General features: G+C 46.6%; 2 protein-coding genes across 2 annotated transcripts in view; one reads left to right on the top strand and one right to left on the bottom strand.

Moving 5' to 3' along the window:
- The first annotated feature begins 2,763 nt into the window (after window positions 1–2,763).
- The window catches only part of LOC139411890 (DNA topoisomerase III beta), a 34,755-nt gene continuing 10,562 nt past the window's right edge, over window positions 2,764–26,956 (top strand). Inside the window, exons 1-15 of the mRNA XM_071158638.1 lie at window positions 2,764–3,041; window positions 6,753–6,884; window positions 7,020–7,126; window positions 7,301–7,375; window positions 9,206–9,402; window positions 13,131–13,287; window positions 13,873–13,986; window positions 15,954–16,044; window positions 16,781–16,935; window positions 17,575–17,680; window positions 18,581–18,727; window positions 19,045–19,218; window positions 19,344–19,472; window positions 19,689–19,838; window positions 20,553–20,653. Coding sequence (XP_071014739.1) covers window positions 2,972–3,041; window positions 6,753–6,884; window positions 7,020–7,126; window positions 7,301–7,375; window positions 9,206–9,402; window positions 13,131–13,287; window positions 13,873–13,986; window positions 15,954–16,044; window positions 16,781–16,935; window positions 17,575–17,680; window positions 18,581–18,727; window positions 19,045–19,218; window positions 19,344–19,472; window positions 19,689–19,838; window positions 20,553–20,653 — 1,905 coding nt within the window. The 5' untranslated portion in view covers window positions 2,764–2,971. The remainder of the gene's footprint in view (window positions 3,042–6,752; window positions 6,885–7,019; window positions 7,127–7,300; window positions 7,376–9,205; window positions 9,403–13,130; window positions 13,288–13,872; window positions 13,987–15,953; window positions 16,045–16,780; window positions 16,936–17,574; window positions 17,681–18,580; window positions 18,728–19,044; window positions 19,219–19,343; window positions 19,473–19,688; window positions 19,839–20,552; window positions 20,654–26,956) is intronic.
- Window positions 3,488–4,921, bottom strand: LOC139411889 (interleukin-17F). The gene is made up of 3 exons (XM_071158637.1): window positions 4,792–4,921; window positions 3,960–4,135; window positions 3,488–3,728 (listed from the first exon to the last, which is right to left on the bottom strand). The coding sequence occupies exons 1-3, from the start codon at window positions 4,804–4,806 to the stop codon at window positions 3,488–3,490; spliced, it is 432 nt and encodes a 143-aa protein (XP_071014738.1). The 5' UTR covers window positions 4,807–4,921.

Raw genomic sequence — 26,956 nt, 5'->3', positions numbered from 1 at the left:
TAGTGAGAACGGTTAACTTTGTTTAAGCAAGGCCCCTGAACTCTCGTGTATTTTCTGCACTATGCAATGATATGGGCATTACAACATACAGAAGTGCACTGGTTATCAAGGGGCAAAGTATTGACAAGTTTTTTTTAATTGAGAGACGAGCTTAAAGTTTTCTTTACTGACCATAATTTTCACTTGTCTGACCGCTTGTATGATGACGAGTTTCTCACACAACTGGCCTATCTGGGTGATGTTTTTTCTCGCCTGAATGATCTGAATCTAGGATTACAGGAACAAGTTGGAGCTCTTCTCTGTCTGCATTAACAAGGAAAACACACAGGTCTTTCCATCATTGTATGATTTTCTGTGTGCAAATGAACTCAATCTTATGGACAATGTCAAATGTTATATAGCGAAGAACCTGAGTGAGCTGGGTGCCAATTACGCAGGTACATTGCTGAAAAGGAAGACACAAACAACTGGATTCGTTATCCCTTTCATGCCCTGCCTCCAGTCCACTTACCGATATCAGAACAAGAGACCCTCATCGAAATTACAACAAGCGGTTCTGTGCTAATGTAATTCAATCAGAAGCCACTGCCAGATTTCTGGATTGGGCTGCGCTCAGAGTATCCTGCCTTAGCAAATCGCGTTGTTAACACCATCGTGCGCAAATTGATTTTGTCCCTCCACACCAAACGCAATCACGACACATAGCTTGAAATATCAAAACAAACTCTGTGCCAATTATATTAATTTTGGGACAGGTCGAAAACTATTAAACATTTATGGCAATTTAGCTAGCTAGCTTTCAGTTGCTAGCTAATTTGTCCTATTTAGCTAGCTTGCTGTTGCTAGCTAATTGTCCCTGGGATATAAACATTGAGTTGTTATTTTACCTGAAATGCACAAGGTCCTCTCCTCCCACAGTTAATCGACACATAAAACGGTCAACCGAATCGTTTCTAGTCACCTCTCCTCCTTCCAGGCTTTTTCTTCTTTGGACTTTATATGGTGATTGGCATCTAAATGTTTATAGTATTCCCACGACTGACCTACCTCAGTTCAACTTTCAATCACCCACATGGTGATAACCAATGAGGAGATGGCACGCGGGTGGGTATCTGCTTCTATAAACCAATAAGGAGATGGGAAAGGCAGGACTTGCACCGCGTTCAGTGTCACAAATAGAATTGACTTCCATTTTAGAGCTTGGCAACACAGACGCTCATTGGCGCATGTAAGTGTACATTTAGTTTGCAAAGATCGTGGCACGCGATGCGAGCGGTGTGGTCAGCATGTTAGACACTGATGCCCTTTGCAACCATGTTAGACACTGATGCCCTTTGCAACCACGTACCTATGTGAGAGTGGATTCTCAGCCCTCACTAGCATGAAAACTAAATACAGGCACAGACTGTGTGGAAAATTATTTAAGACAAAGACTCTCTCCAAATACAACCCAACATTGCCATTATGTGCATCTTTTCAAGCACACCCTTCTCATTAACCTGTGGTGAGTTATTCACAATTTTCGATAAACAAATAAGGTTTTATATGTAAGATGGTTAAACAGAGAGCAAAATTATTGATTATTATATTATTATTATTTGTGCCCTGGAGCTCCTTAAGAGCTCTTTGTCACTTCCCACGAGCTGGGCTGTGACAAAAACTCACACTCATTCTTAAGTTTAATAAATGTATCATATAGTGTGTGTGTGGCAGGCTTACAATGATGGCAAAAAACCACATTCGAGAGTGCGCTGACCCTGGTGCTAGAGGGGGTACGCAGCTGGAGGTCGAATGTTTGAAGGGTTACGGGACTATAAACATTTTGGGAGCCACTGCCTTATTGGAATGATTTTATTGGTAAGATATTTTGGAAAAAGTTAAGATGTTGCCACACACATACCTACTTATTAACACAATTAAGGGAATGCATTTTGAAATGATTCATAAATATTATCCTGCCAACCACTATATGAAGAAGTTAAAAAAATAAATACATTCAAATTGTATCTTTGTAATGACCACCGTGTTCCATCTTTTTTTGGCTTTGTATTCATGTAAGGAATCTGTGACAAGACATCAGTAGATTTATGATGGAACACATTTATGAAGATTTCACACTATTATGGAGAGATGTGCTGCTTGGATTCTTTACTTAGAAATAAGTTGACATTTGTATGTAAATTCATTTCATAATTTTTGAGGGACAAATGTCATAGTCACAAATGTACATTTACAAAACAAAACACAGTTCCTTACCTTACAAAAACAAATATTTTAAGACAATTAAATACTTGACCAACAAAAAAGCTGTTAGAAGTATAAATGCGTGTACGCCCCTTAAGGTCCCTGTGTAATGTGATATTGTACTCTCTAGCCCAATTGTCCTTTGTATATTCTTTAAATATACTTGTGTTCCCCCATGTACCTTTGTATTGATTTGTTGTTAATAATAATAACAATAAAACAATATACAAATAACAAAAAAATGATAGAGATTACGCTCATGATGTTAAATTGCAGTCGCAATTTTGGAGCGCAGTTGAAAAGTTAACGCACTGACTATACAACGGACTCATTAGAAAAAATAAAAGCAGTACTTTTCAATGCGTGAGATTTAAGAGGTGTGCCGTGTGAGTGTGAGAATAGGGTCAAACGCGTGTGTCTCACGGCCAATGCCTGAGAGCTTGCAGCTCTGTCGACCGTACCAAGCCTATAATCAATTTACCAATATGTCGTATCTACTTCCGGTTAGGTTACACTTTCAACCGGAAGAGCATCTAGAAACTGTCATGGCGGCGTTGTGTTTCTTTTGTGCTAGCCACTAACTTGACAATTAGCTTTTCCGTGGCACTTATGCTTCTTAGAACTTCTAATCACATATAAATATAATTTTGTTATTTACATTTTGTAAATAGCAGCTATTTGTTCTCAGCTGGCTAGCTAACTTAGTGTCGCTGTGCTGTTTCCAGTCATGAAGACAGTTTTGATGGTGGCGGAGAAGCCGTCGTTGGCTCAGTCAATTGCCAAAATCCTATCTAAAGGTAAGTGATCTCTAATGTTTACTCTGTTAAAGCAACTAGCAAGCTAGGAATCAACAACCATGTACCAGGGAAAAGCCAGCAGCAGCAGTTAGTTATCGTTCATCTTGTGAGTAACTCCTTATCTAAATGATTAACTCCATGTAAAGCAACAGAGAAACACGTGTTTTTGGTGCTGTAAAATTAGTTTATTGTCTGTTTTAAGCCTTTAGCAGATGATAAGGGAACAATTGACTTCTTCTTGACCAATGACCAATACATTTTCGTTGTCATTGTGGCAAACAACTAACATGAGAGTTGGAACGTATACTGAGTGATTTCAACAATAACAATAATAATAGTAATAATAATAATCTTTACCCTACTGTCAAAAAAAAATACATTCAAAACACACATTCAATCTAATTTATAGCCTCAACATTTACAAATAAATAAATATTTTTAATATTTTAGAATCGATCGGTTAGAAATCCACTTTGTCTGGAAGTGGCGCATATACAGGCTATATTGATGGGCTCGAACTCCAGGGAGAAGGAGGTACAGCGGGGGTTTTTCCTCAGCACGGGCATCCTGAGGGTGATGGGGATGGTCTCTAACCTGAGGGTGCTGTCCAGACCCTTACAGGAGTGGCTTTCAAGGCAGTTGGCTTCATAAAGGACTGGAGGCACCCGGTTCAAGTCAATTTTTTCCCTTGGAAGGAGGAAGAGAAAACAACAAGATTGTCAGACTCGGAACCAAGCCACAATTGAAGGAAGAAGAATATATCCTTAGAATGGAAACGTGCATTTACACACAGTCTCCGAAGCCTAGTATCCAAGGATGCATTGGTGATTTAGCACTCATAAGTGTGTGGCTGTACATGCATTTTGATAGTCTAATACATTCTTCCAATCAGTCCATCCGTACAGTAAAGGTACTCACACGTAGTTCCAGGCGGCTACACTGCGTTCGTTAAGGCGGTTGGGCAGGCTGACTAGCTGTGCGTGGTACTCCTGCAGGCTGCTAGTGCAGAAGCTCTCGTCCACACACTGGCCACCCAGGGGCACACACACGCACTGACGCAGGGCCAGCACGCACAGGAGTAGCAGACGCAGGTGCTGCATAGGAAAACACACACAGGGAGAAAACACAGAGTTTTGAGTATCAATGTTGAGTTGGAGCTGAACACAGAAAACACAAGGGGGTTGAATATCATTGTTAAACCCAGGGATGTACTGTCTCTGGTTTAATGATATAATGTCCTGTCATTAGGCTACTGGCAGCTGAAGCTGAGTGGATATAAAACACTAGGGAGTAAACATTACATCTGTGCAACTAAAGACAAAAACTAGCCTTAGTTTAAATTACATTTTTTTATCATCTCTTTAATCTGTTAAAAGGAATTTGTCCAAATGCCAGAAAATTCCTAGCTACATTCAACTCTTGTACCATAAAACCATTCTAATCAAACCTCAAACGAATAATTAATTTGACGGTTTGACCTTCCGTAAAAATAAAAAAAATCCTCAGCCGATCACTCAGTAGCACTGTTGCTCATACTCTGCTATAAGAATGAGCCTAATAGCAACAGCAAAGGAGGAAAATCAAAGCACATAGTCTGTCTTTACATTATGCCCCCACAGCATAGCCAATGAGAATCAAGAGCAGTCATAGTGAAAGTTAGCTCTAGTCCCTAGCCCCTGATCACACATCACCTGGAGAGTACCACTGGCTAGTTACAGCTTCTGTTGTTATGGATCTCTTTGTATCTCACCTGGAGCTGTTGCATGTTGAGTTCTGGAGTGAGTTCTGGCTTCTGGTTCTGGAGTCTCGTTCTGTCTCTGCTGTTCTGTGTGTTTCTGTAGCTTTCTGTCTCGGCTGCTGCTGCTCTTGGTACCCTTTGGTTCGTTCAGAGCTGATGTCCATCGTCTCGAACCAGGGATGTATTTATGCACCTGGGATTGTAAGGGTGGTAGGGGTCAGCTTCACAACTAGAGATGGGTAGAAAGGTGGGGGGGGGGGTCACTCAGTCACTGGCTTGTTGTGTCTCTCATTACCATGGTCTTTACCATGCATGTACCGCCATTAGCATTCAGCCTTGAGAGAGGCATGTCATTAACTTTACTTCGTCACGACGTAGCGTTTAGCTCAGGTGGTATGAGCCCCATGACAGGGTCAGGGGAAGGGCAATGGAGTTTCCGCTATGGTTTAGCCTTGATATACTTTGAAATCCTTTTTTTTTTTTTAAATAAGAGTTGAATCATGCTATTAGCTTCCGTTTTTTTTGTTGTGTAAAATAACCTCCCGAAATAGTTTGAATCTGTATTTTCAATAAGTCGTGACATTTCTACAAAAATATTTGATTAGTTGGACCAAGGCAAGTCAGCTAGGTAGCTTTTCCATTTCACATCTTGTCACATGTAGACCAGATGGGTCCACAAAAGGTATTTTTTTTAACAAGGGTAGTCTCATCAGGTAGTCTCCTCGGGTAGTCTCATCGGGTAGTCTCCTCGGGTAGTCTCCTCGGGTAGTCTCCTCTGGTAGTCTCCTCTGGTAGTCTCCTCTGGTAGTCTCTTCAGGTAGTCTCTTCAGGTAGTCTCCTCTGGTAGTCTCCTCTGGTAGTCTCCTCTGGTAGTCTCCCAGGGTAGACTCCTCTGGTAGTCTCCTCTGGTAGTCTCTTCAGGTAGTCTCTTCAGGTAGTCTCCTCTGGTAGTCTCCTCTGGTAGTCTCCTCTGGTAGTCTCCCAGGGTAGACTCCTCTGGTTGTCTCCTCTGGTGGTCTCCTCGGGTAGTCTCCTCTGGTGGTCTCCTCGGGTAGTCTCCTCTGGTAGTCTCCTCGGGTAGACTCCTCGGGTAGACTCCTCTGGTAGTCTCCTCTGGTGGTCTCCTCGGGTAGACTCCTCTGGTAGTCTCCTCTGGTAGTCTCCTCGGGTAGTCTCCTCTGGTAGTCTCCTCTGGTAGTCTCCTCGGGTAGACTCCTCGGGTAGTCTCCTCGGGTAGTCTCCTCTGGTAGTCTCCTCTGGTAGTCTCCTCGGGTAGACTCCTCTGGTAGTCTCCTCTGGTAGTCTCCTCTGGTAGTCTCCTCGGGTAGACTCCTCTGGTAGTCTCCTCTGGTGGTCTCCTCGGGTAGTCTCCTCTGGTAGTCTCCTCTGGTAGTCTCCTCTGGTAGTCTCTTCAGGTAGTCTCCTCGGGTAGACTCCTCTGGTAGTCTCCTCGGGTAGACTCCTCTGGTAGTCTCCTCGGGTAGTCTCCTCTGGTAGTCTCTTCAGGTAGTCTCCTCGGGTAGACTCCTCTGGTAGTCTCCTCGGGTAGACTCCTCGGGTAGACTCCTCTGGTAGTCTCCTCTGGTAGTCTCCTCGGGTGGTCTCCTCTGGTGGTCTCCTCTGGTAGTCTCCTCTGGTAGTCTCCTCGGGTAGACTCCTCTGGTAGACTCCTCTGGTAGTCTCCTCTGGTAGTCTCCTCGGGTAGTCTCCTCTGGTGGTCTCCTCGGGTAGTCTGGGAGAATTACCACTTTTTACAAGTCACACTATTTTAAGGATAGATTTTTTATGTTCCTCTGTTGGTTCTTTTCATCAAGTGGTTCAGAGTATATAGTCTACAATGTTGACTGGGTGTGTGTGTGTCCCAAATGGAACCATAACACTATATATAGTGCCAACCAATAGGGAATAGTGTGCCATTTAGGAGACGCCATAGATCCAGGTTTAACTCCTCATGTTTCTCTTCTCAACCCCAGGCAGCTGCTCCAGTCGCAAAGGTCTCAACGGAGCATGTTCGGTCCACGAGTACATGGGCACTTTCTCAGGCCAGAGCGTGCGCTTTAAGATGACATCAGTGTGTGGGCACGTGATGAGTCTGGATTTCATAGGTAGGTTTTTTTGTTGTTGTTGTTGATTTTAGGCTAAATCCTACATTTTTGACTGGATTCAATCTGTGTCTCAAATCTTAGTGGGATAAGTTGATAACTCCGGTGCCTGTTCGGTCCCCCTCTCCCTCTCTCCAGGGAAGTATAATAACTGGGACAAGGTGGATCCAGCTGAACTCTTCACTAAAGCCCCTACTGAGAAGAAGGAGGCCAACCCCAAACTCAACATGGTCAAGTTCCTACAGGTTCGTCTGTGTCTCTAGTCACAGCTGAAGGGGTTTTGACCTTTGGAAACAGGGTCGTTTTCCTGTCAATCGTTCATGTAACTGTTCCAGCCCCCCCCCCCCCCCCCCTCTATATCAGTTGATTGGTCTCCTTTGTAAAATAATAATAATAATTCTGTCACTGTCTTTCTCCAGGTTGAAGGCAAGGGATGTGACTACGTGGTTTTGTGGTTGGACTGCGACAAAGAGGGAGAGAACATCTGCTTTGAGGTAACCCCAATTCAACGTTACGTTCTCTAGTGCTAGAGGCGTCACTACAGACCCGGGTTCGATCCCAGGCCTGTGTCACTACAGCAGGGCCTTCCGAGTGGCTCGGCGGTCTAAGGCACTGCAGTGCTAGAGGCGTCACTACAGATCCGGGTTCGATCCCAGGCCTGTGTCACTACAGATCCGGGTTCGATCCCAGGCCTGTGTCACTACAGATCCGGGTTCGATCCCAGGCTGTGTCACAACAGATCCGGGTTCGATCCCAGGCTGCGTCACTACAGATCCGGGTTCGATCCCAGGCCTGTGTCACTACAGATCCGGGTTCGATCCCAGGCCTGTGTCACTACAGATCCGGGTTCGATCCCAGGCTGTGTCACTACAGATCCGGGTTCGATCCCAGGCTGTGTCACTACAGATCCGGGTTCGATCACAGGCTGTGTCACTACAGATCCGGGTTCGATCCCAGGCCTGTGTCACTACAGATCCGGGTTCGATCCCAGGCTGTGTCACAACAGATCCGGGTTCGATCCCAGGCTGTGTCACTACAGATCCGGGTTCTGCGTCACTACAGACGCAGAACCCGGACCCGGATCTGAGCTGTGTCACTACAGATCCGGGTTCGATCCCAGGGCTGTGTCACTACAGATCCGGGTTCGATCCCAGGGCTGTGTCACTACAGATCCGGGTTCGATCCCAGGCCTGTGTCACTACAGATCCGGGTTCGATCCCAGGCCTGTGTCACTACAGATCCGGGTTCGATCCCAGGCTGTGTCACTACAGCAGGGCCTTCCGAGTGGCTCGGCGGTCTAAAGCACTGCAGTGCTAGAGGCGTCACTTGCTGCTGGTCTTAACCCACCCTCTCCTTGCTGCTGGTCTTAACCCAGCCTCTCCTTGCTGCTGGTCTTAACCCAGCCTCTCCTTGCTGCTGGTCTTAACCCACCCTCTCCTTGCTGCTGGTCTTAACCCACCCTCTCCTTGCTGCTGGTCTTAACCCACCCTCTCCTTGCTGCTGGTCTTAACCCACCCTCTCCTTGCTGCTGGTCTTAACCCACCCTCTCTGCTGCTGGTCTTAACCCACCCTCTCTGCTGCTGGTCTTAACCCACCCTCTCTGCTGCTGGTCTTAACCCACCCTCTCTGCTGCTGGTCTTAACCCACCCTCTCCTTGCTGCTGGTCTTAACCCACCCTCTCCTTGCTGCTGGTCTTAACCCAGCCTCTCCTTGCTGCTGGTCTTAACCCACCCTCTCCTTGCTGCTGGTCTTAACCCACCCTCTTCTTGCTGCTGGTCTTAACCCACCCTCTCTGCTGCTGGTCTTAACCCACCCTCTCTGCTGCTGGTCTTAACCCACCCTCTCCTTGCTGCTGGTCTTAACCCACCCTCTCCTTGCTGCTGGTCTTAACCCACCCTCTCTGCTGCTGGTCTTAACCCACCCTCTCTGCTGCTGGTCTTAACCCAGCCTCTTCTTGCTGCTGGTCTTAACCCACCCTCTCCTTGCTGCTGGTCTTAACCCACCCTCTCCTTGCTGCTGGTCTTAACCCAGCCTCTCCTTGCTGCTGGTCTTAACCCAGCCTCTCCTTGCTGCTGGTCTTAACCCAGCCTCTCCTTGCTGCTGGTCTTAACCCAGCCTCTCCTTGCTGCTGGTCTTAACCCAGCCTCTCCTTGCTGCTGGTCTTAACCCAGCCTCTCCTTGCTGCTGGTCTTAACCCAGCCTCTCCTTGCTGCTGGTCTTAACCCAGCCTCTCCTTGCTGCTGGTCTTAACCCTCTCTCTAGGTTGGAAAGTGTTTTATTACAGCTTATTCATAACAGTTATTACAAGGTTGTCACTTTCCCAGGTCCTGGACGCCATTGAGCCGGTGATGAACCGTCCGTACGGCAGTGAACGGACCGTCTACCGAGCCAAGTTCAGCTCCATCACCGACACCGACATCTGGGCAGCCATGAATAAGCTGGGAGAGCCCAACCGTAACGAGGCTCTGTCCGTAGACGCCCGGCAGGAGCTGGACCTGCGCATTGGCTGTGCATTCACCCGGTACACTACACCACCCGACAACACACCCCATTCCAACACGTCAAATACAGTGCCTTGCGAAAGTATTCGGCCCCCTTAAACTTTGCGACCTTTTGCCACATTTCAGGCTTCAAACATAAAGATATAAAACTGTATTTTTTTGTGAAGAATCAACAACAAGTGGGACACAATCATGAAGTGGAACGACATTTATTGGATATTTCAAACTTTTTTAACAAATCAAAAACTGAAAAATTGGGCGTGCAAAATTATTCAGCCCCTTTACTTTCAGTGCAGCAAACTCTCTCCAGAAGTTCAGTGAGGATCTCTGAATGATCCAATGTTGACCTAAATGACTAATGATGATAAATACAATCCACCTGTGTGTAATCAAGTCTCCGTATAAATGCACCTGCACTGTGATAGTCTCAGAGGTCCGTTAAAAGCGCAGAGAGCATCATGAAGGAACACACCAGGCAGGTCCGAGATACTGTTGTGAAGAAGTTTAAAGCCGGATTTGGATACAAAAGATTTCCCAAGCTTTAAACATCCCAAGGAGCACTGTGCAAGCGATAATATTGAAATGGAAGGAGTATCAGACCACTGCAAATCTACCAAGACCTGGCCGTCCCTCTAAACTTTCAGCTCATACAAGGAGAAGACTGATCAGAGATGCAGCCAAGAGGCCCATGATCACTCTGGATGAACTGCAGAGATCTACAGCTGAGGTGGGAGACTCTGTCCATAGGACAACAATCAGTCGTATATTGCACAAATCTGGCCTTTATGGAAGAGTGGCAAGAAGAAAGCCATTTCTTAAAGATATCCATAAAAATTGTCATTTAAAGTTTGCCACAAGCCACCTGGGAGACACACCAAACATGTGGAAGAAGGTGCTCTGGTCAGATGAAACCAAAATTGAACTTTTTGGCAACAATGCAAAACGTTATGTTTGGCATAAAAGCAACACAGCTGAACACACCATCCCCACTGTCAAACATGGTGGTGGCAGCATTATGGTTTGGGCCTGCTTTTCTTAAGCAGGGACAGGGAAGATGGTTAAAATTGATGGGAAGATGGATGGAGCCAAATACAGGACCATTCTGGAAGAAAACCTGAAGGAGTCTGCAAAAGACCTGAGACTGGGACGGAGTTTGTCTTCCAACAAGACAATGATCCAAAACATAAAGCAAATTCTACAATGGAATGGTTCAAAAATAAACATATCCAGGTGTTAGAATGGCAAAGTCAAAGTCCAGACCTGAATCCAATCGAGAATCTGTGGAAAGAACTGAAAACTGCTGTTCACAAATGCTCTCCATCCAACCTCACTGAGCTCGAGCTGTTTTGCAAGGAGGAATGGGAAACAATTTCAGTCTCTCGATGTGCAAAACTGATAGAGACATACCCCAAGCGACTTACAGCTGTAATCACAGCAAAAGGTGGCGCTACAAAGTATTAACTTAAGGGGGCTGAATAATTTTGCACGCCCAATTTGTCCGTTTTTGATTTGTTAAAAAAGTTTGAAATATCCAATAAATGTTGTTCCACTTCATGATTGTGTCCCACTTGTTGTTGATTCTTCACAAAAAAATACAGTTTTATATCTTTATGTTTGAAGCCTGAAATGTGGCAAAAGGTCGCAAAGTTCAAGGGGGCCGAATACTTTCGCAAGGCACTGTATACAGAGAGAGTTGGCCTTCACCTGGTACACTACCCTACACTACAATACCCTACCCTACACTACAATACACTACACTACAATACAATACACTACCCTACACTACAATACCCTACCCTACACTACAATACACTACACTACAATACCCTACCCTACACTACAATACACTACACTACAATACACTACCCTACACTACAATACACTACCCTACACTACAATACACTACACTACACTACAATACACTACAATACCCTACCCTACACTACAATACACTACACTACAATACCCTACCCTACACTACAATACACTACACTACAATACACTACCCTACACTACAATACACTACACTACCCTACACTACAATACCCTACACTACAATACACTACAATACACAACCCTACACAACACTACCCTACACTACAATACACAACCCTACACAACCCTACACTACACTACAATACACAACACTACACTACAATACACAATCCTACACTACCCTACACAACACTACACAGCCCTACACTACAATACACTATCCTACACTACACAACCCTACAATACACTGCCCTACACAACCCTGCACTACCCTACACAATCCTACGCTACAATACACAACCCTACTCTACACTACCCTACACAACCCTACAATACACAACACTACCCTACAATACACAACCCTACACAGCTTTGCACAACCCTACACAATCCTTCACAAACCTACCCCACACAGCTTTACACTACCCTGCACTACACAACCCTACACTATCCTACACAACCCTACACTAACCTACCCTGCACAAAAATACACAACTCTACATTCCCCTACCCCAGACTGCCCTACCCCAGACTGCCCTACCCCAGACTGCCCTACCCCACCCCAGACTGCCCTACCCCAGACTGCCCTACCCTACCCCAGACTGCCCTACCCTACCCCAGACTGCCCTACCCTACCCCAGACTGCCCTACCCTACCCCAGACTGCCCTACCCTACCCCAGACTGCCCTACCCTACCCCAGACTGCCCTACCCTACCCCAGACTGCCCTACCCTACCCCAGACTGCCCTACCCTACCCCAGACTGCCCTACCCTACCCCAGACTGCCCTACCCTACCCCAGACTGCCCTACCCTACCCCAGACTGCCCTACCCTACCCCAGACTGCCCTACCCTACCCCAGACTGCCCTACCCTACCCTGCCCTACCCTAGACTGCCCTACCCTAGACTGCCCTACTCTACCCTAGACTGCCCTACTCTACCCTAGACTGCCCTACTCTACCCTAGACTGCCCTACTCTACCCTATACTGCCCTACCCTACCCCAGATTGCCCTACCCCAGACTGCCCTACCCCAGACTGCCCTACCCTACCATAGACTGCCCTACCCTACCCCAGACTGCCCCACCCCACCATAGACTACCCTACCCCACCCTACCCTACCATAGACTGCCCTACCCTAGACTATACTTGACTACACTACCCCAGACTGCCCTACCCTACCCCAGACTGCCCTACCCTACCCCAGACTGCCCTACCCTACCCCAGACTTCCCTACCCCAGACTGCCCCACCCTACCCCAGACTGCCCCACCCTACCCCAGACTACCCTACCCTAGACTGCCCTACCCTACCCTAGACTGCCCTACCCTACCCTAGACTTCCCTACCCTACCCTAGACTTCCCTACCCTAGACTGCCCTACCCTACCCTAGACTGCCCTAGGGCTGGCCCCTATCTAGACTGCCCTACCCTAGACTCCATTACCCTACCCTAGGCTCTCCTACCCTAGACTATACTCGACTACACTACCCTAGACTCTCCTACACTAGTCTATACTCGACTACACTACCCTAGACTAAACTATACTACCCTAGACTCTCCTACCCTCATCAGACTGGCTTTCACCTGGTCAGTTATTTCAGATCACTGCAATGAAGGCGAGGAGAGAGGATTTTTGTTGTTGTTGAGAAAGAGCCACAGAGTTTGACTGATTTTAATTCAGCCAATGTTGAGGTTATTGTGTCAACTATGCTGATGCCAGTGGTGCTATCCTGTTTTTTGGAATGTGTTCCAGGTTCCAGACCAAGTACTTCCAGGGTAAATATGGTAACCTGGACTCATCCCTGATCTCCTTTGGGCCATGTCAGACCCCCACACTGGGCTTCTGTGTGGAGCGCCACGACAAGATCCAGTCCTTCAAACCAGAGACCTACTGGGTCATACAGGCTAAGGTGAGCTCCCAACCCTAAACCGAGTCTTTAAAAAGATACATCAGGATTATTCTATGTAAAAAAAAAAAAAAAAATACTGAAGTATTCCTTTAAGGCTAACCTCGTCCCTAACCTCAAACCTCGAACCTAACCTTGACCCTAGATCCAGTCCCTCAAACCAGAGACCTACTGTGTGTTACAGCAGTGTAGGCTGGTGGTTGGCGATTATAGGAGGATGTGCTCATTGTAATGGCTGGAATGGAATACATTGAAAGGTTTTAAACCCATCAAACATATGGAAAACATGTTTGACTCTGTACCATTTATTCCATTTCAGCCATTACAATGAGCTCATCCTCCTTGTGCTCCTCCCACCAGCCTCCACTGTCATACAGGCTAAGGCGAGCGAGCCCCCCCCCCCCCCCCAAAAAAAAAAAGCCTGTCAGAGGGTTTCATGTGGGAATGGGGTGCTTCTTTGAGTAAATATTTTATATCCTGACCCTTCTCCCTCAACAACACCCAAAGATGACCTCGGATACTCTCAGAAGCAAACAGGTGCTCAAAGAGCCATTAGTCTAACATAATACATGTAATGTTGTTCTGTAGGTTTTAAAAGGGAAAGAGTCTCCTCTGACTCTGGACTGGGACAGGGTGAGGGTCTTTGACAGAGAGGTGGGACAGATGTTTGTCAACATGACTAAGACCTCCAGAGAGGCCAAGGTAAGACCTGTCTCTCTACCTGTCTCGCTGCCTGTCTCTCTACCTGTCTCTCTACCTGTCTCTCTGCCTGTCTCTCTGCCTGTCTCTCTACCTGTCTCTCTACCTGTCTAGCTGCCTGTCTCTCTGCCTGTCTAGCTGCCTGTCTCTCTGCCTGTTCTAGCTGCCTGTCTTTTTTCTCTCTGTCTTTCTGTCTCTATCTCACTCTCTTTCTGTCTCTGTTCGTCTGATGGTCGTTAGTAGCCTACCAAACTTGCTTACTACTCCGCTCTCTATTGCCCCTTTAATCACTCTGACATCAATGCAAATGTAATTTAAAAAAATCTAATCAAACACTTCATTAGATCCCATGAGTTCATGTTGTGCAACATTTCTAAAGGAATTGCGTGAGAAAACATAGTGATGGCCTCTACTAAAAATAGGAGCATCCCATCAGCTTTCTATAGGCTAGGCCTACTATTTATCGGCATTCCTAATATTAAGCTCATTGTTTGTCTTTACAACAGGAGTATAGCCTAGCTAGCTGGCATGAAAATGAACCATGGGAAAAGCATCCTCCATTCGCTATTTAAGTGCATAGAGGACACTTCTATTTTTTTCCCCCATGCCCCTGTTTCGAGACAGGTGCATGAAAATGGTCCTTTCTAAATCAAAACTAATTTCACACACATATTATTTAGTATTTCTAAAGACAACATTCAATTAAGAATAGTCTGATGGGGGGGTGACAATATTAGCCTATCACTTTAGGATGATGTATTATAACTTGCGAATGATGCCCAGCATGTGCAGTAAAGGCAAGGAACAGCACTTGCCTTTTTTTTAAACAAATTTTTCAAATCCTAGTCGCACACCTCATGTAGTCTTAGCCCATTGGCCAAATGTTTTGATAAGGTTTCTGACACAACCAAAGTGGCCAAATAACTAATCCGTTTTATAACTGGTGAAGAGCCTAACTGACATACATAGGCTGCGCGTGAGCATCAAGTTAGGGGAAGAAAATGTTCACCATAAAAATTCACCTTTTTTAATAACGCATTATTACATGCATAATCCCATTTGCATTCACACTTTCGAGAATAGTGTTTTCCAGCTAATTTATTACATTTGGGAACATTCGTGCTTATTTATTTTTTAAATTTTTTTATTTCACCTTTATTTAACCAGGTAGGCTAGTTGAGAACAAGTTCTCATTTGCAACTGCGACCTGGCCAAGATAAGGCATAGCAGTGTGAACAGACAACACAGAGTTACACGTGGAGTAAACAATTAACAAGTCAGTAACACAGTAGAGAAAAAAAAGGGGAGTCTATATACATTGTGTGCAAAAGGCATGAGGAGGTAGGCGAATAATTACAATTTTGCAGATTAACACTGGAAGCTTATAGCCTACTGCCGCGTGTGCATTGCCAGTCTTATAACATTTTAAGCTAAATGTTCTGATGTGGTGCATCAGCCTCATTGCTTCTAAGTTTATTTTTGTTGATGCTAGTGGTTGTATTAATGTGGGATCTATCGCATCCCACAACTGTCCCAGAGTATGTTTGGAATATTTACTTATTGTACAGATGGACAAGTTGACCAATGGCATAGGTCAAATTTTGTATTACGGGGGATAGTGGATTGTCATAGGCTAGTGCATTTCCTGTTTGTTAGATCTACTCATCTTATTGGCTGACAAAGTAAATTTGGACAGTTCTAACATCTTCTACATGCGCCTCAGAATTCAATAAGAGAGACCGTGCACAGTTGCGTCCCCGATGTGTCTGTCTTCATTCACTTGTAGCCCACTTCTTAGCTGAAGTGCCTGTGAGATGAACCTGATAACGTGACAGGCATTGGCTGTGTGTGAGCCAATTTTGGGCAAAATATCTGATATGATTGGTTCAAAGATCAGAATTGGGCTGCCTGTGTAAACGCAGTCAAAAGAGCGCCTTTATGAAAGGTGTAGTTGTCTTCCCGTCCTGAAGGTGGAGTCGGTGAGTAAGAAGGAGAAGGCCAAGCAGAGACCTCTGGCCTTGAACACCGTGGAGATGCTTCGAGTGGCCAGCTCCTCTCTAGGTGAGACCACCAATCACAGCACAGACATTAGCATCCGTTCAGCCAGTAGTCAAGCCATTCAGCCAGTAGTCAAGCCATTCAGCCAGTAGTCAAACCATTCAGCCATTCAGCCAGTAGTCAAACCATTCAGCCAGTAGTCAAACCATTCAGCCAGTAGCCAAACCATTCAGCCAGTAGCCAAACCATTCAGCCAGTAGTCAAACCAGTCAGCCAGTAGCCCAGCCATTCAGCCAGTAGTCAAACCATTCAGCCAGTAGCCAAACCATTCAGCCAGTAGCCCAGCCAGTCAGCCAGTAGCCCAGCCATTCAGCCAGTAGTCAAACCATTCAGCCAGTAGCCAAACCATTCAGCCAGTAGCCAAACCATTCAGCCAGTAGCCCAGCCATTCAGCCAGTAGCCCAGCCATTCAGCCAGTCAGCCAGTAGTCAAACCATTCAGCCAGTAGCCAAACCATTCAGCCAGTAGCCAAACCATTCAGCCAGTAGCCCAGCCATTCAGCCAGTAGCCCAGCCATTCAGCCAGTCAGCCAGTAGTCAAACCATTCAGCCAGTCAGCCAGTAGCCCAGCCATTCAGCCAGTAGCCCAGCCAGTCAGCCAGTAGCCCAGCCATTCAGCCAGTAGCCCAGTCATTCAGAAGTGGATACGCTTCATTCACAATCATCAAGGATGGCACAAATGTATTACAACTGTTCCTCTGAAGTCTGAATTGAAGGTGCTGTGTTCTCTTCCATTTTAGGAATGGGTCCACAGCACACCATGCAGATAGCAGAGCGTCTGTACACCCAGGGTTATATCAGCTACCCCCGTACTGAGACCAACCACTACCACGACAACTTTGACCTGAAGGGGACACTCAGACAGCAGGCTAACAACCCCTTCTGGGCTCAAGAGGTGAGAGCAGAGCGACACCGAGGCTGCGTGTGCTTCCACTATTTCTCCAACTCTTATTCCAGAAGTGTGCACTTGCAAACTCAGCGTCGGAGATTCTAAAAGCATAAGATTGGCTGGAGAAAGTGTGTGAACTTTTGGAGACTGGCGGAGAATCAGGAAGCAGTCTGAGACTGAGGAGGTCACACACCGATACAAAGACATGTACGCACACACACACAGATGAAACATATATACTCTAACAAGAAGACAAACCTATCAAATAGACAAGGACTCACACTGATTTAATGCGTAACATGTGATGAATTCAGGTTATTGTTATTGCATACTGCCCTGAGTTACGTAATTTGGAAGTTACCTCGCAATAAATTCAAAATGTAGCAAAAAGCATCTAACAAAACTGGGACAGACGCACACACACACACACACACACACACACACACACACATACATTATTATGCATGCAAACACTTGCTCCAACACGTGATTAGTTGTGAATTAGATACATCCTCCTGGTTGACATTATTTGAAGTTACCTTCAAAAAATTGTGCCAAGACAAAATACAGTGAAACTGATCCCAGAGCAGCAAGCCTACGTTGAGACTATGAAAACCAGCCTTGACGTGGTCTATCCCCCTCTAGGTGAAGGCTCTGCTGTCAGAGGGACTGAACCGTCCCAGGAAAGGAGCTGACGCAGGAGATCACCCTCCCATCACCCCCATGAGGGCTGCCTCCGAAGGAGAGCTAGGTGGGTAGTGGCACCTTGAAACTAGCCTGGTAACATCTGCTTGTGTTTCCTCACTATTGCCGACTCCAGCACAAACAATTCATGGAACCAAGCTACCTTGTATCATGTCATGTTTCACCTGCTATATCTACATATCTTTCCTTTTGACTTCTCCTCCTCCCGTCCTTCGATTCCTTATGTTAGCTCCCCTCCCATCACTTTCCGGTCTCCACCAGGGTCATGTTCATCAGGGCACGTCCTTGGGGAAAAAAACATGTTTTGTCGATGTGAAACGGAAATGAGCATTTCATATTGGACAATTTGGTTGAGGTAGTCCCTCCCAGTTTGTTTGTTTGTTTCCATTTGGAGCCTAATGAACATGACCCTGGCATCTCATTGTGCTGCCTTCATTCTCACACACCTTGCACAGTCTTTACATGATGCCTTAAAATTAAATGTAAAAAAATTATTACATTTTTTTTTTTTCCTTACCAGTCCATGTACAGTTAAAGATTATATATTTTTTTTATTTTAGAGTTAGTACGTGGTGGAAACATTTTTAAGATTCGACAAACTTTTAGGGCAAGATGTTTCCAAAGTTTGTGTCAAAATTGCTCAAACTCAGTCAATTTGGTTGGGGATTATTGATGGACAGGAATATTCAAACTTTGATTTTCAAGCAAATTTAAGTCAGGACTGAGAATGGACCGTTCAGGAACACTCAAAACCTCTTGGAAAGCAATTCTGTTGTGTCTAGCATAAAACAATTGTGTAATTGTCCCACTTAAAAATAAAAACCATCACGAGTGTTTCATATTGAAAAAAGTGTTTTTCTAATGTCCATGTAGTGCCTTCCTGTTTCAGTCTGTTTTCTTCTGTTTGGTACCTAATGAACACACCCACTGCCTGTCTCCCCAACAGGAAGTGACGGGTGGCGTCTGTATGAGTACATCGTGCGTCACTTCATCGCCACGGTGAGCCAGGACTGTAAATACCTGCAGACAACCATCTCCTTCACCATCGCCTCCGAGGGTTTCTCCTGCAGTGGGAAGACACTCATATCGCCTGGTGAGGTCCTGTTGTTGTTTACTGTTGTTGTTGTTGTCCTCTGGTCTTGTTTCCTAATATTGTTATGCTGAGAAATGTATTCTGATACACATGACTAATACAGTTCAACCAACTAATTGGTGTTGCCGTTTTCATGAATAAGACATTAATAAATCATTCTAAATGCTTCATAAATTATACTAAATGTTAATAAGCTGTTGTCTAAAATCTTTATGAATGATACTAAATGTTAAGCTATAGTTTAAATGCTTTCTAAATTGTACTATTTATTTATAATGCTAATAGATGTCTAAATGTTTGTTGTGACTGGGACACAGGCTTTACGGAGGTGATGCCGTGGCTGGGTATCCCTCTGGAGGAGGCCATGCCAGTGTGTGAGAGGGGAGATGTCTTCACAGTGGAGGAGATTAAACTAGTGGAGAGGCAGACCAGCCCTCCAGACTACCTTACTGAGGCCGACCTCATCACACTGATGGAGAAACACGGCATAGGTGTGTGTGTGTGTGTGTGTGTGTGTGTGTGTGTGTGTGAGATTCATATTATATTACCGCAGGCGTCTGTCTAGGATTAAGTTCATGGTGGAATACTGTGTGTGTGTCCCCATCCCTCCCTCCAGGTACTGACGCCAGTATCCCGGTCCATATCAACAACATCTCTCAGAGGAATTATGTGACAGTGGAGAACGGACGCAAGCTCAAACCCACCAACCTGGGCATCGTCCTAGTGCATGGATATTACAAGACAGGTGTGTGTGTGTGTGTGTGTGTGTGTGTGTGTGTGAGCATCGTCCTGGTGCACATATTCTTCAAGACAGGTCAGTACTAACTTTTAACACTCATCACACTTGCAGGTGGATCATACATTTGCCATTAGCACAAGATAGACATATTTTCATGTATGTTCTAGGCCATGTGTATCCATATGTCCGTGTGTGTGTATTTACCCCGCAATGTGTGTGTAGATGCTGAGCTGGTGCTGCCTACCATCCGTGGTGCGGTAGAGAAACAGCTAAACCTGATTGCTCAGGGCAAGGCCAACTACCAACAGGTTCTGCAACACACACTGGACATCTTCAAGAGGAAGTTCCACTACTTCTTTGACACCATCGCTAGTGAGTACAACACACTCACACACACACACACACACTGGACATATTCAACAGGAAGTTGCACTACTTCTTTGACACCATCGCTAGTGAGTACAACACACTCACACAAACACACACACTGGACATCTTCAACAGGAAGTTCCACTACTTCTTTGACACCATCGCTAGTGAGTACAACACACACTCACACACACACACACACACACTGGACATTCAACAGGAAGTTCCACTTGAAAAGGAACTAGCAGGAGCGCTTCAGGTATCCCATAAAACCCACAGGTGCTCTCGGATGGGAATAGTGATTGAAAAGCGAAGAAAAACAACCACAAATACTGTAATAGAGTCAATACTCTACTGTAATTTAGTCAATACTCTACTGTAATAGAGTCAATACTCTACTGTAATTTAGTCAATACTCTACTGTAATTTAGTCAATACTCTACTGTAATAGAGTCAATACTCTACTGTAATAGAGTCAATACTCTACTGTAATTTAGTCAATACTCTACTGTAATAGAGTCAATACTCTACTGTAATAGAGTCAATACTCTACTGTAATAGAGTCAATACTCTACTGTAATTTAGTCAATACTCTACTGTAATTTAGTCAATACTCTACTGTAATTTAGTCAATACTCTACTGTAATTTAGTAAATAGGTAGGTAGGTATGAACTAGCTAATGGATGGCATAAACTACCCATGTATCTGTCCTGTAGGTATGGACGAGCTCATGGAGGTGACGTTCTCTCCCATCGCTGCCACTGGCAAGCCCCTGTCTCGCTGCGGCAAGTGCCATCGCTTCATGAAGTACATTCAGGTCAGTGTTACAAAACAACAACAAAAGGTCACTGGGTCAACCCCCATCTGATCAATACTGCTAATCACCATCTGATCAGTACTGCTAATCACCATCTGATCAATACTGCTAATCACCATCTGATCAATACTGCTAATCACCATCTGATCAGTACTGCTAATCACCATCTGATCAATACTGCTAATCACCATCTGATCAATACTGCTAATCACCATCTGATCAATACTGCTAATCACCATCTGATCAATACTGCTAATCACCATCTGATCAATACTGCTAATCACCATCTGATCAATACTGCTAATCACCATCTGATCAATACTGCTAATCACCATCTGATCAATACTGCTAATCACCATCTGATCAATACTGCTAATCACCATCTGATCAATACTGCTAATCACCATCTGATCGGTACTGCTAATCACCATCTGATCAATACTGCTAATCACCATCTGATCAGTACTGCTAATCACCATCTGATCAGTACTGCTAATCACCATCTGATCAATACTGCTAATCACCATCTGATCAGTACTGCTAATCACCATCTGATCAGTACTGCTAATCACCATCTGATCTGTACTGCTAATCACCATCTGATCAATACTGCTAATCACCATCTGATCAGTACTGCTAATCACCATCTGATCAATACTGCTAATCACCATCTGATCAGTACTGCTAATCACCATCTGATCAATACTGCTAATCACCATCTGATCAGTACTGCTAATCACCATCTGATCAATACTGCTAATCACCATCTGATCAATACTGCTAATCACCATCTGATCAGTACTGCTAATCACCATCTGATCAGTACTGCTAATCACCATCTGATCAATACTGCTAATCACCATCTGATCGGTACTGCTAATCACCATCTGATCAGTACTGCTAATCACCATCTGATCAATACTGCTAATCACCATCTGATCGGTACTGCTAATCACCATCTGATCAATACTGCTAATCACCATCTGATCAGTACTGCTAATCACCATCTGATCAGTACTGCTAATCACCATCTGATCAATACTGCTAATCACCATCTGATCAATACTGCTAATCACCATCTGATCAATACTGCTAATCACCATCTGATCAATACTGCTAATCACCATCTGATCAATACTGCTAATCATCTATTTTAATAATTATACATCATAATTATACATAGGATTTAAAGGACGCTGTAAAGAAGATTTCTGTGACAAACCTTTTTAATCGATCTAAATGGTTTATGTGAACTATGTTCATAGTTCCTGACTGTGATTACGTTGTGCGTTCCCCTTTAAGAGCGTCCCGCAAATCCGTGTTAGAAGGAAAAAAATGTAGCTCTGGTAAAATATTCTCTACCTCTCTGCTCTCTCTCCCTCTTTTCCCTCTCATCTCTCCCACTCTCTATCACCCCCCTCCCCTTCACTAATGTGGAAAAGTTGCCCCCCCCCCCTATTGAGTTTGTCCCCTCATTGAAAAACATCACAAACTTGCCAGCCAGATGGCCAGCTGGAGAGCAAGCCAGAGAGCTAGCCGGTCAGAGAGCCAGTCGGCCAGCCACCCAGTCAGTCAGAGAGCCAGCCAGCCATCCAGTCAGAGAGCCAGCCAGCCATCCAGTCAGAGAGCCAGCCATCCAGTCAGTCAGAGAGCCAGCCAGGCAGTCATCCAGTCAGTCAGAGAGCCAGCCAGGCAGTCATCCAGTCAGTCAGAGAGCCAGCCAGGCAGCCATCCAGTCAGTCAGAGAGCCAGCCAGGCAGTCGTCCAGTCAGTCAGAGAGCCAGCCAGTCAGCAGGTGTAGTAGACCTTACAGTGAAATGCTTACTTACGAGCCTCTAACCAACAATGCAGTTAAAAAAAATACGGATAAGAAATAATAAATAAAAGTAACTAAAGAGCAGCAGGAAGCCAGTCTAGTGGTTACCGGTGTCTCATTAACCCTAAGCTAGGTCAGGGATGGTAACCGCAAAGATATTTTTTAACCAAGATAGTCCATCTCTGTCATTTTTACAGTAGAAGCAAACGAAGCATGGTGGGCAGAACGCGGAAAGGAGGTAGGCAATGCCAAGTACGAGCTAGCGAGATGCTATTGGCGCGTCGTAGCATGTATTTACATATATCCGTTAGGGATTATTGCCTCTGTGAAGTGAACTCAATTTGACCTAGCATTCCTTCTAAACAACACATTTTTTTTCTTCTATATAAAACTTAGCACACTGTGTTCCTTACAGATTTTAGTTTTGGGAACAGAAACATTTATTGAGATCGAGATGTTTAATCAATGAGAATGTGAATCTTGGTCCAGTTTTTACCTAGTTCCATCCTCTCCCAATACACGCGACTGGACTTCCTCTCACCACCATATCGTGTGAAGAGACCGCCTTGAAAATGTTCATCTGGTCTTTCGTGTCATAAATAATCCTTGGTTCCTGCCTGCGCTTGGTAAAGAAATGGGATGGCGACATAACCCCCCTCCTTGGGACCATCTGGCAGAACGCCCAGAATATGTTCTATAAGTTAAGATAGGAGACGGTGCCAGACACATGCCAGAACCAAACCTATGAACCATGCCTATGTAACGTGTCTGTAACCAGTATATAAGGGAACTAACGGGACTGCCCCGTTGGTGCTCCTGACAGACCGGTTCTTTATGCAGCTGTTTGACTGTGACGTCTCCAGCTTGCTGTTAATATACAATGATTCATTTAAGATGGACTTCGACTGTCCCATGGGTAGAATTTCCACCACAGGATGCTTCAGCTTTATAGCCCCTTGCGACGTGTCTGTCTGTGGTAAAACGTGTTGGACGAGTGTGATGTTAGCATCGCTAGCTTTTGGCTAAAAGCTTCAGCTAAGTAGCATACCGGTATGTTACTGTAAATTATTATAATTATCCATGCTAGGACACTACTAATTTGGTTACATAATAATGTGCTATGCTTACTATTATTTTACTTTGGCAAAATGTGGAATATATAGTGATTACTTACTAGTTACTCTTCTGCTACGTTGGGATTTGAAAGTTTGAGAAAGTAGCCAACTAGCCATCGATGCAGTGTCACTCTTATTTCTTAATAGATACAGGTTTACCCAGTAAGGGGACAGGATGGTCAATCAAAACAGGGAATACTCAATATTTTTTGTTTGTTTGTGGAAACTTGCCTCATTTAAGAGTCAAGTTCAAAATCTCTTGACTGCCTTCAACAACGAAAAGGCAAGTGCCAAAGTTAGATGACTGCCACACACACACACACACACACACTTTGGTTGTCGGGGAGAGTGGCATAAGTTGAGCCATTATTTACATTCAACATCACTCCGTCAACAGACCATATAGTTTTATTTCTAGATATTTCAGGATGTTGTGTATCCCTGGAAATAATCAGAATTCATGTAAATGTTACAATTTTGAAAATGACTAAACCCCCCAAAAAGTGGCCACTTGTGGGTAAGTTGAGCTGCGGGACAGGTTAAATTACCCCGGGACAGGGTAGGTTGAGCTGCGGGATAGGGTAGGTTGAGCTGCGGGACAGGGTAGGTTGAGCTGCGGGACAGGGTAGGTTGAGCTGCGGGACAGGGTATGTTGATCTGCGGGACAGGGTAGGTTGAGCTGCGGGACAGGGTAAGTTGAGCTGTGGGACAGGGTAAGTTGAGCTGCGTGACAGGGTAGGTTAAGCTGCGGCGCGGGACAGGGTATGTTGAGCTGCGTGACAGGGTAGGTCGAGCTGCGTGACAGGGTATGTTGAGCTGCGGGACAGGGTATGTTGAGCTGCGGGACAGGGTATGTTGAGCTGCGGGATAGGGTCAGTTGAGCTGCGGGTCAGGGGCAGTTGAGCTGCGGGACAGGGGCAGTTGAGCTGCGGGACAGGTTAAGTTGAGCTGCGTGACAGGGTAGGTTGAGCTGCGGGACAGGGGAAGTTGAGCTGCGGGACAGGGTTGGTTGAGCTGCGGGACAGGGTAAGTTGAGCTGCGGGACAGGGTATGTTGAGCTGCGTGACAGGGTAGGTTGAGCTGCGGGACAGGGTAGGTTGAGCTGCGGGACAGGGTAGGTTGAGCTGCGGGACAGGGGCAGTTGAGCTGCGGGACAGGGGCAGTTGAGCTGCGGGACAGGGGCAGTTGAGCTGCGGGACAGGGGCAGTTGAGCTGCGAGACAGGGTAGGTTGAGCTGCGTGACAGGGTATGTTGAGCTGCGTGACAGGGTAGGTTGAGCTGCGTGACAGGGTAGGTTGAGCTGCGGGACAGGGTAGGTTGAGCTGCGTGACAGGGTATGTTGAGCTGCGTGACAGGGTAGGTTGAGCTGCGTGACAGGGTAGGTTGAGCTGCGTGACAGGGTAGGTTGAGCTGCGGGACAGGGTAAGTTGAGCTGCGTGACAGGGTAGGTTGAGCTGCGGGACAGGGCAGTTGAGCTGCGGGACAGTGGCAGTTGAGCTGCGGGACAGGGTAGGTTAAGCAGCGGGACAGGGTAGGTTAAGCAGCGGGACAGGGACAGTTGAGCTGCGGGACAGGGTAGGTTAAGCAGCGGGACAGGGTAGGTTAAGCAGCGGGACAGGGTAGGTTAAGCAGCGGGACAGGGTAGGTTAAGCAGCGGGACAGGGTAGGTTAAGCAGCGGGACAGGGTAGGTTAAGCAGCGGGACAGGGTAGGTTAAGCAGCGGGACAGGGTAGGTTAAGCAGCGGGACAGGGTATGTTGATCTGCGGGACAGGGTAGGTTGAGCTGCGGGATAGGGTAGGTTGAGCTGCGGGACAGGGTAGGTTGAGCTGCGGGACAGGGTAGGTTGAGCTGCGGGACAGGGTATGTTGATCTGCGGGACAGGGTAGGTTGAGCTGCGGGACAGGGTAAGTTGAGCTGTGGGACAGGGTAAGTTGAGCTGCGTGACAGGGTAGGTTAAGCTGCGGCGCGGGACAGGGTATGTTGAGCTGCGTGACAGGGTAGGTCGAGCTGCGTGACAGGGTATGTTGAGCTGCGGGACAGGGTATGTTGAGCTGCGGGACAGGGTATGTTGAGCTGCGGGATAGGGTCAGTTGAGCTGCGGGTCAGGGGCAGTTGAGCTGCGGGACAGGGGCAGTTGAGCTGCGGGACAGGTTAAGTTGAGCTGCGTGACAGGGTAGGTTGAGCTGCGGGACAGGGGAAGTTGAGCTGCGGGACAGGGTTGGTTGAGCTGCGGGACAGGGTAAGTTGAGCTGCGGGACAGGGTATGTTGAGCTGCGTGACAGGGTAGGTTGAGCTGCGTGACAGGGTAGGTTGAGCTGCGGGACAGGGTAGGTTGAGCTGCGGGACAGGGTAGGTTGAGCTGCGGGACAGGGGCAGTTGAGCTGCGGGACAGGGGCAGTTGAGCTGCGGGACAGGGGCAGTTGAGCTGCGAGACAGGGTAGGTTGAGCTGCGTGACAGGGTATGTTGAGCTGCGTGACAGGGTAGGTTGAGCTGCGTGACAGGGTAGGTTGAGCTGCGGGACAGGGTAGGTTGAGCTGCGTGACAGGGTATGTTGAGCTGCGTGACAGGGTAGGTTGAGCTGCGTGACAGGGTAGGTTGAGCTGCGTGACAGGGTAGGTTGAGCTGCGGGACAGGGTAAGTTGAGCTGCGTGACAGGGTAGGTTGAGCTGCGGGACAGGGCAGTTGAGCTGCGGGACAGTGGCAGTTGAGCTGCGGGACAGGGTAGGTTAAGCAGCGGGACAGGGTAGGTTAAGCAGCGGGACAGGGACAGTTGAGCTGCGGGACAGGGTAGGTTAAGCAGCGGGACAGGGTAGGTTAAGCAGCGGGACAGGGTAGGTTAAGCAGCGGGACAGGGTAGGTTAAGCAGCGGGACAGGGTAGGTTAAGCAGCGGGACAGGGTAGGTTAAGCAGCGGGACAGGGTAGGTTAAGCAGCGGGACAGGGTAGGTTAAGCAGCGGGACAGGGTAGGTTAAGCGGCGGGACAGGGTAGGTTGAGCAGCGGGACAGGGTAGGTTAAGCAGCGGGACAGGGTAAGTTGAGCAGCGGGACAGGGTAGGTTAAGCAGCGGGACAGGGTCAGTTAAGCAGCGGGACAGGGTAGGTTAAGCAGCGGGACAGGGTAGGTTAAGCAGCGGGACAGGGTAGGTTAAGCAGCGGGACAGGGTAGGTTGAGCAGCGGGACAGGGTAGGTTAAGCAGCGGGACAGGGTCAGTTAAGCAGCGGGACAGGGTAGGTTAAGCAGCGGGACAGGGTAGGTTAAGCAGCGGGACAGGGTAGGTTAAGCAGCGGGACAGGGTAGGTTAAGCAGCGGGACAGGGTAGGTTGAGCAGCGGGACAGGGTAGGTTAAGCAGCGGGACAGGGTCAGTTAAGC

This window comes from Oncorhynchus clarkii, chromosome 6, assembly GCF_045791955.1.
Source record: "Oncorhynchus clarkii lewisi isolate Uvic-CL-2024 chromosome 6, UVic_Ocla_1.0, whole genome shotgun sequence".
NCBI lineage: Eukaryota > Metazoa > Chordata > Actinopteri > Salmoniformes > Salmonidae > Oncorhynchus > Oncorhynchus clarkii.
This window is presented reverse-complemented; position numbering and strand designations above follow the sequence as displayed.

Coding starts and splice junctions, on each gene's coding strand:
- LOC139411889 (XM_071158637.1), bottom strand. Junction 3,729..3,959: donor GTAGCCGCCTGGAACTACGT/GTGAGTACCTTT, acceptor CCTCCTTCCAAG/GGAAAAAATTGACTTGAACC.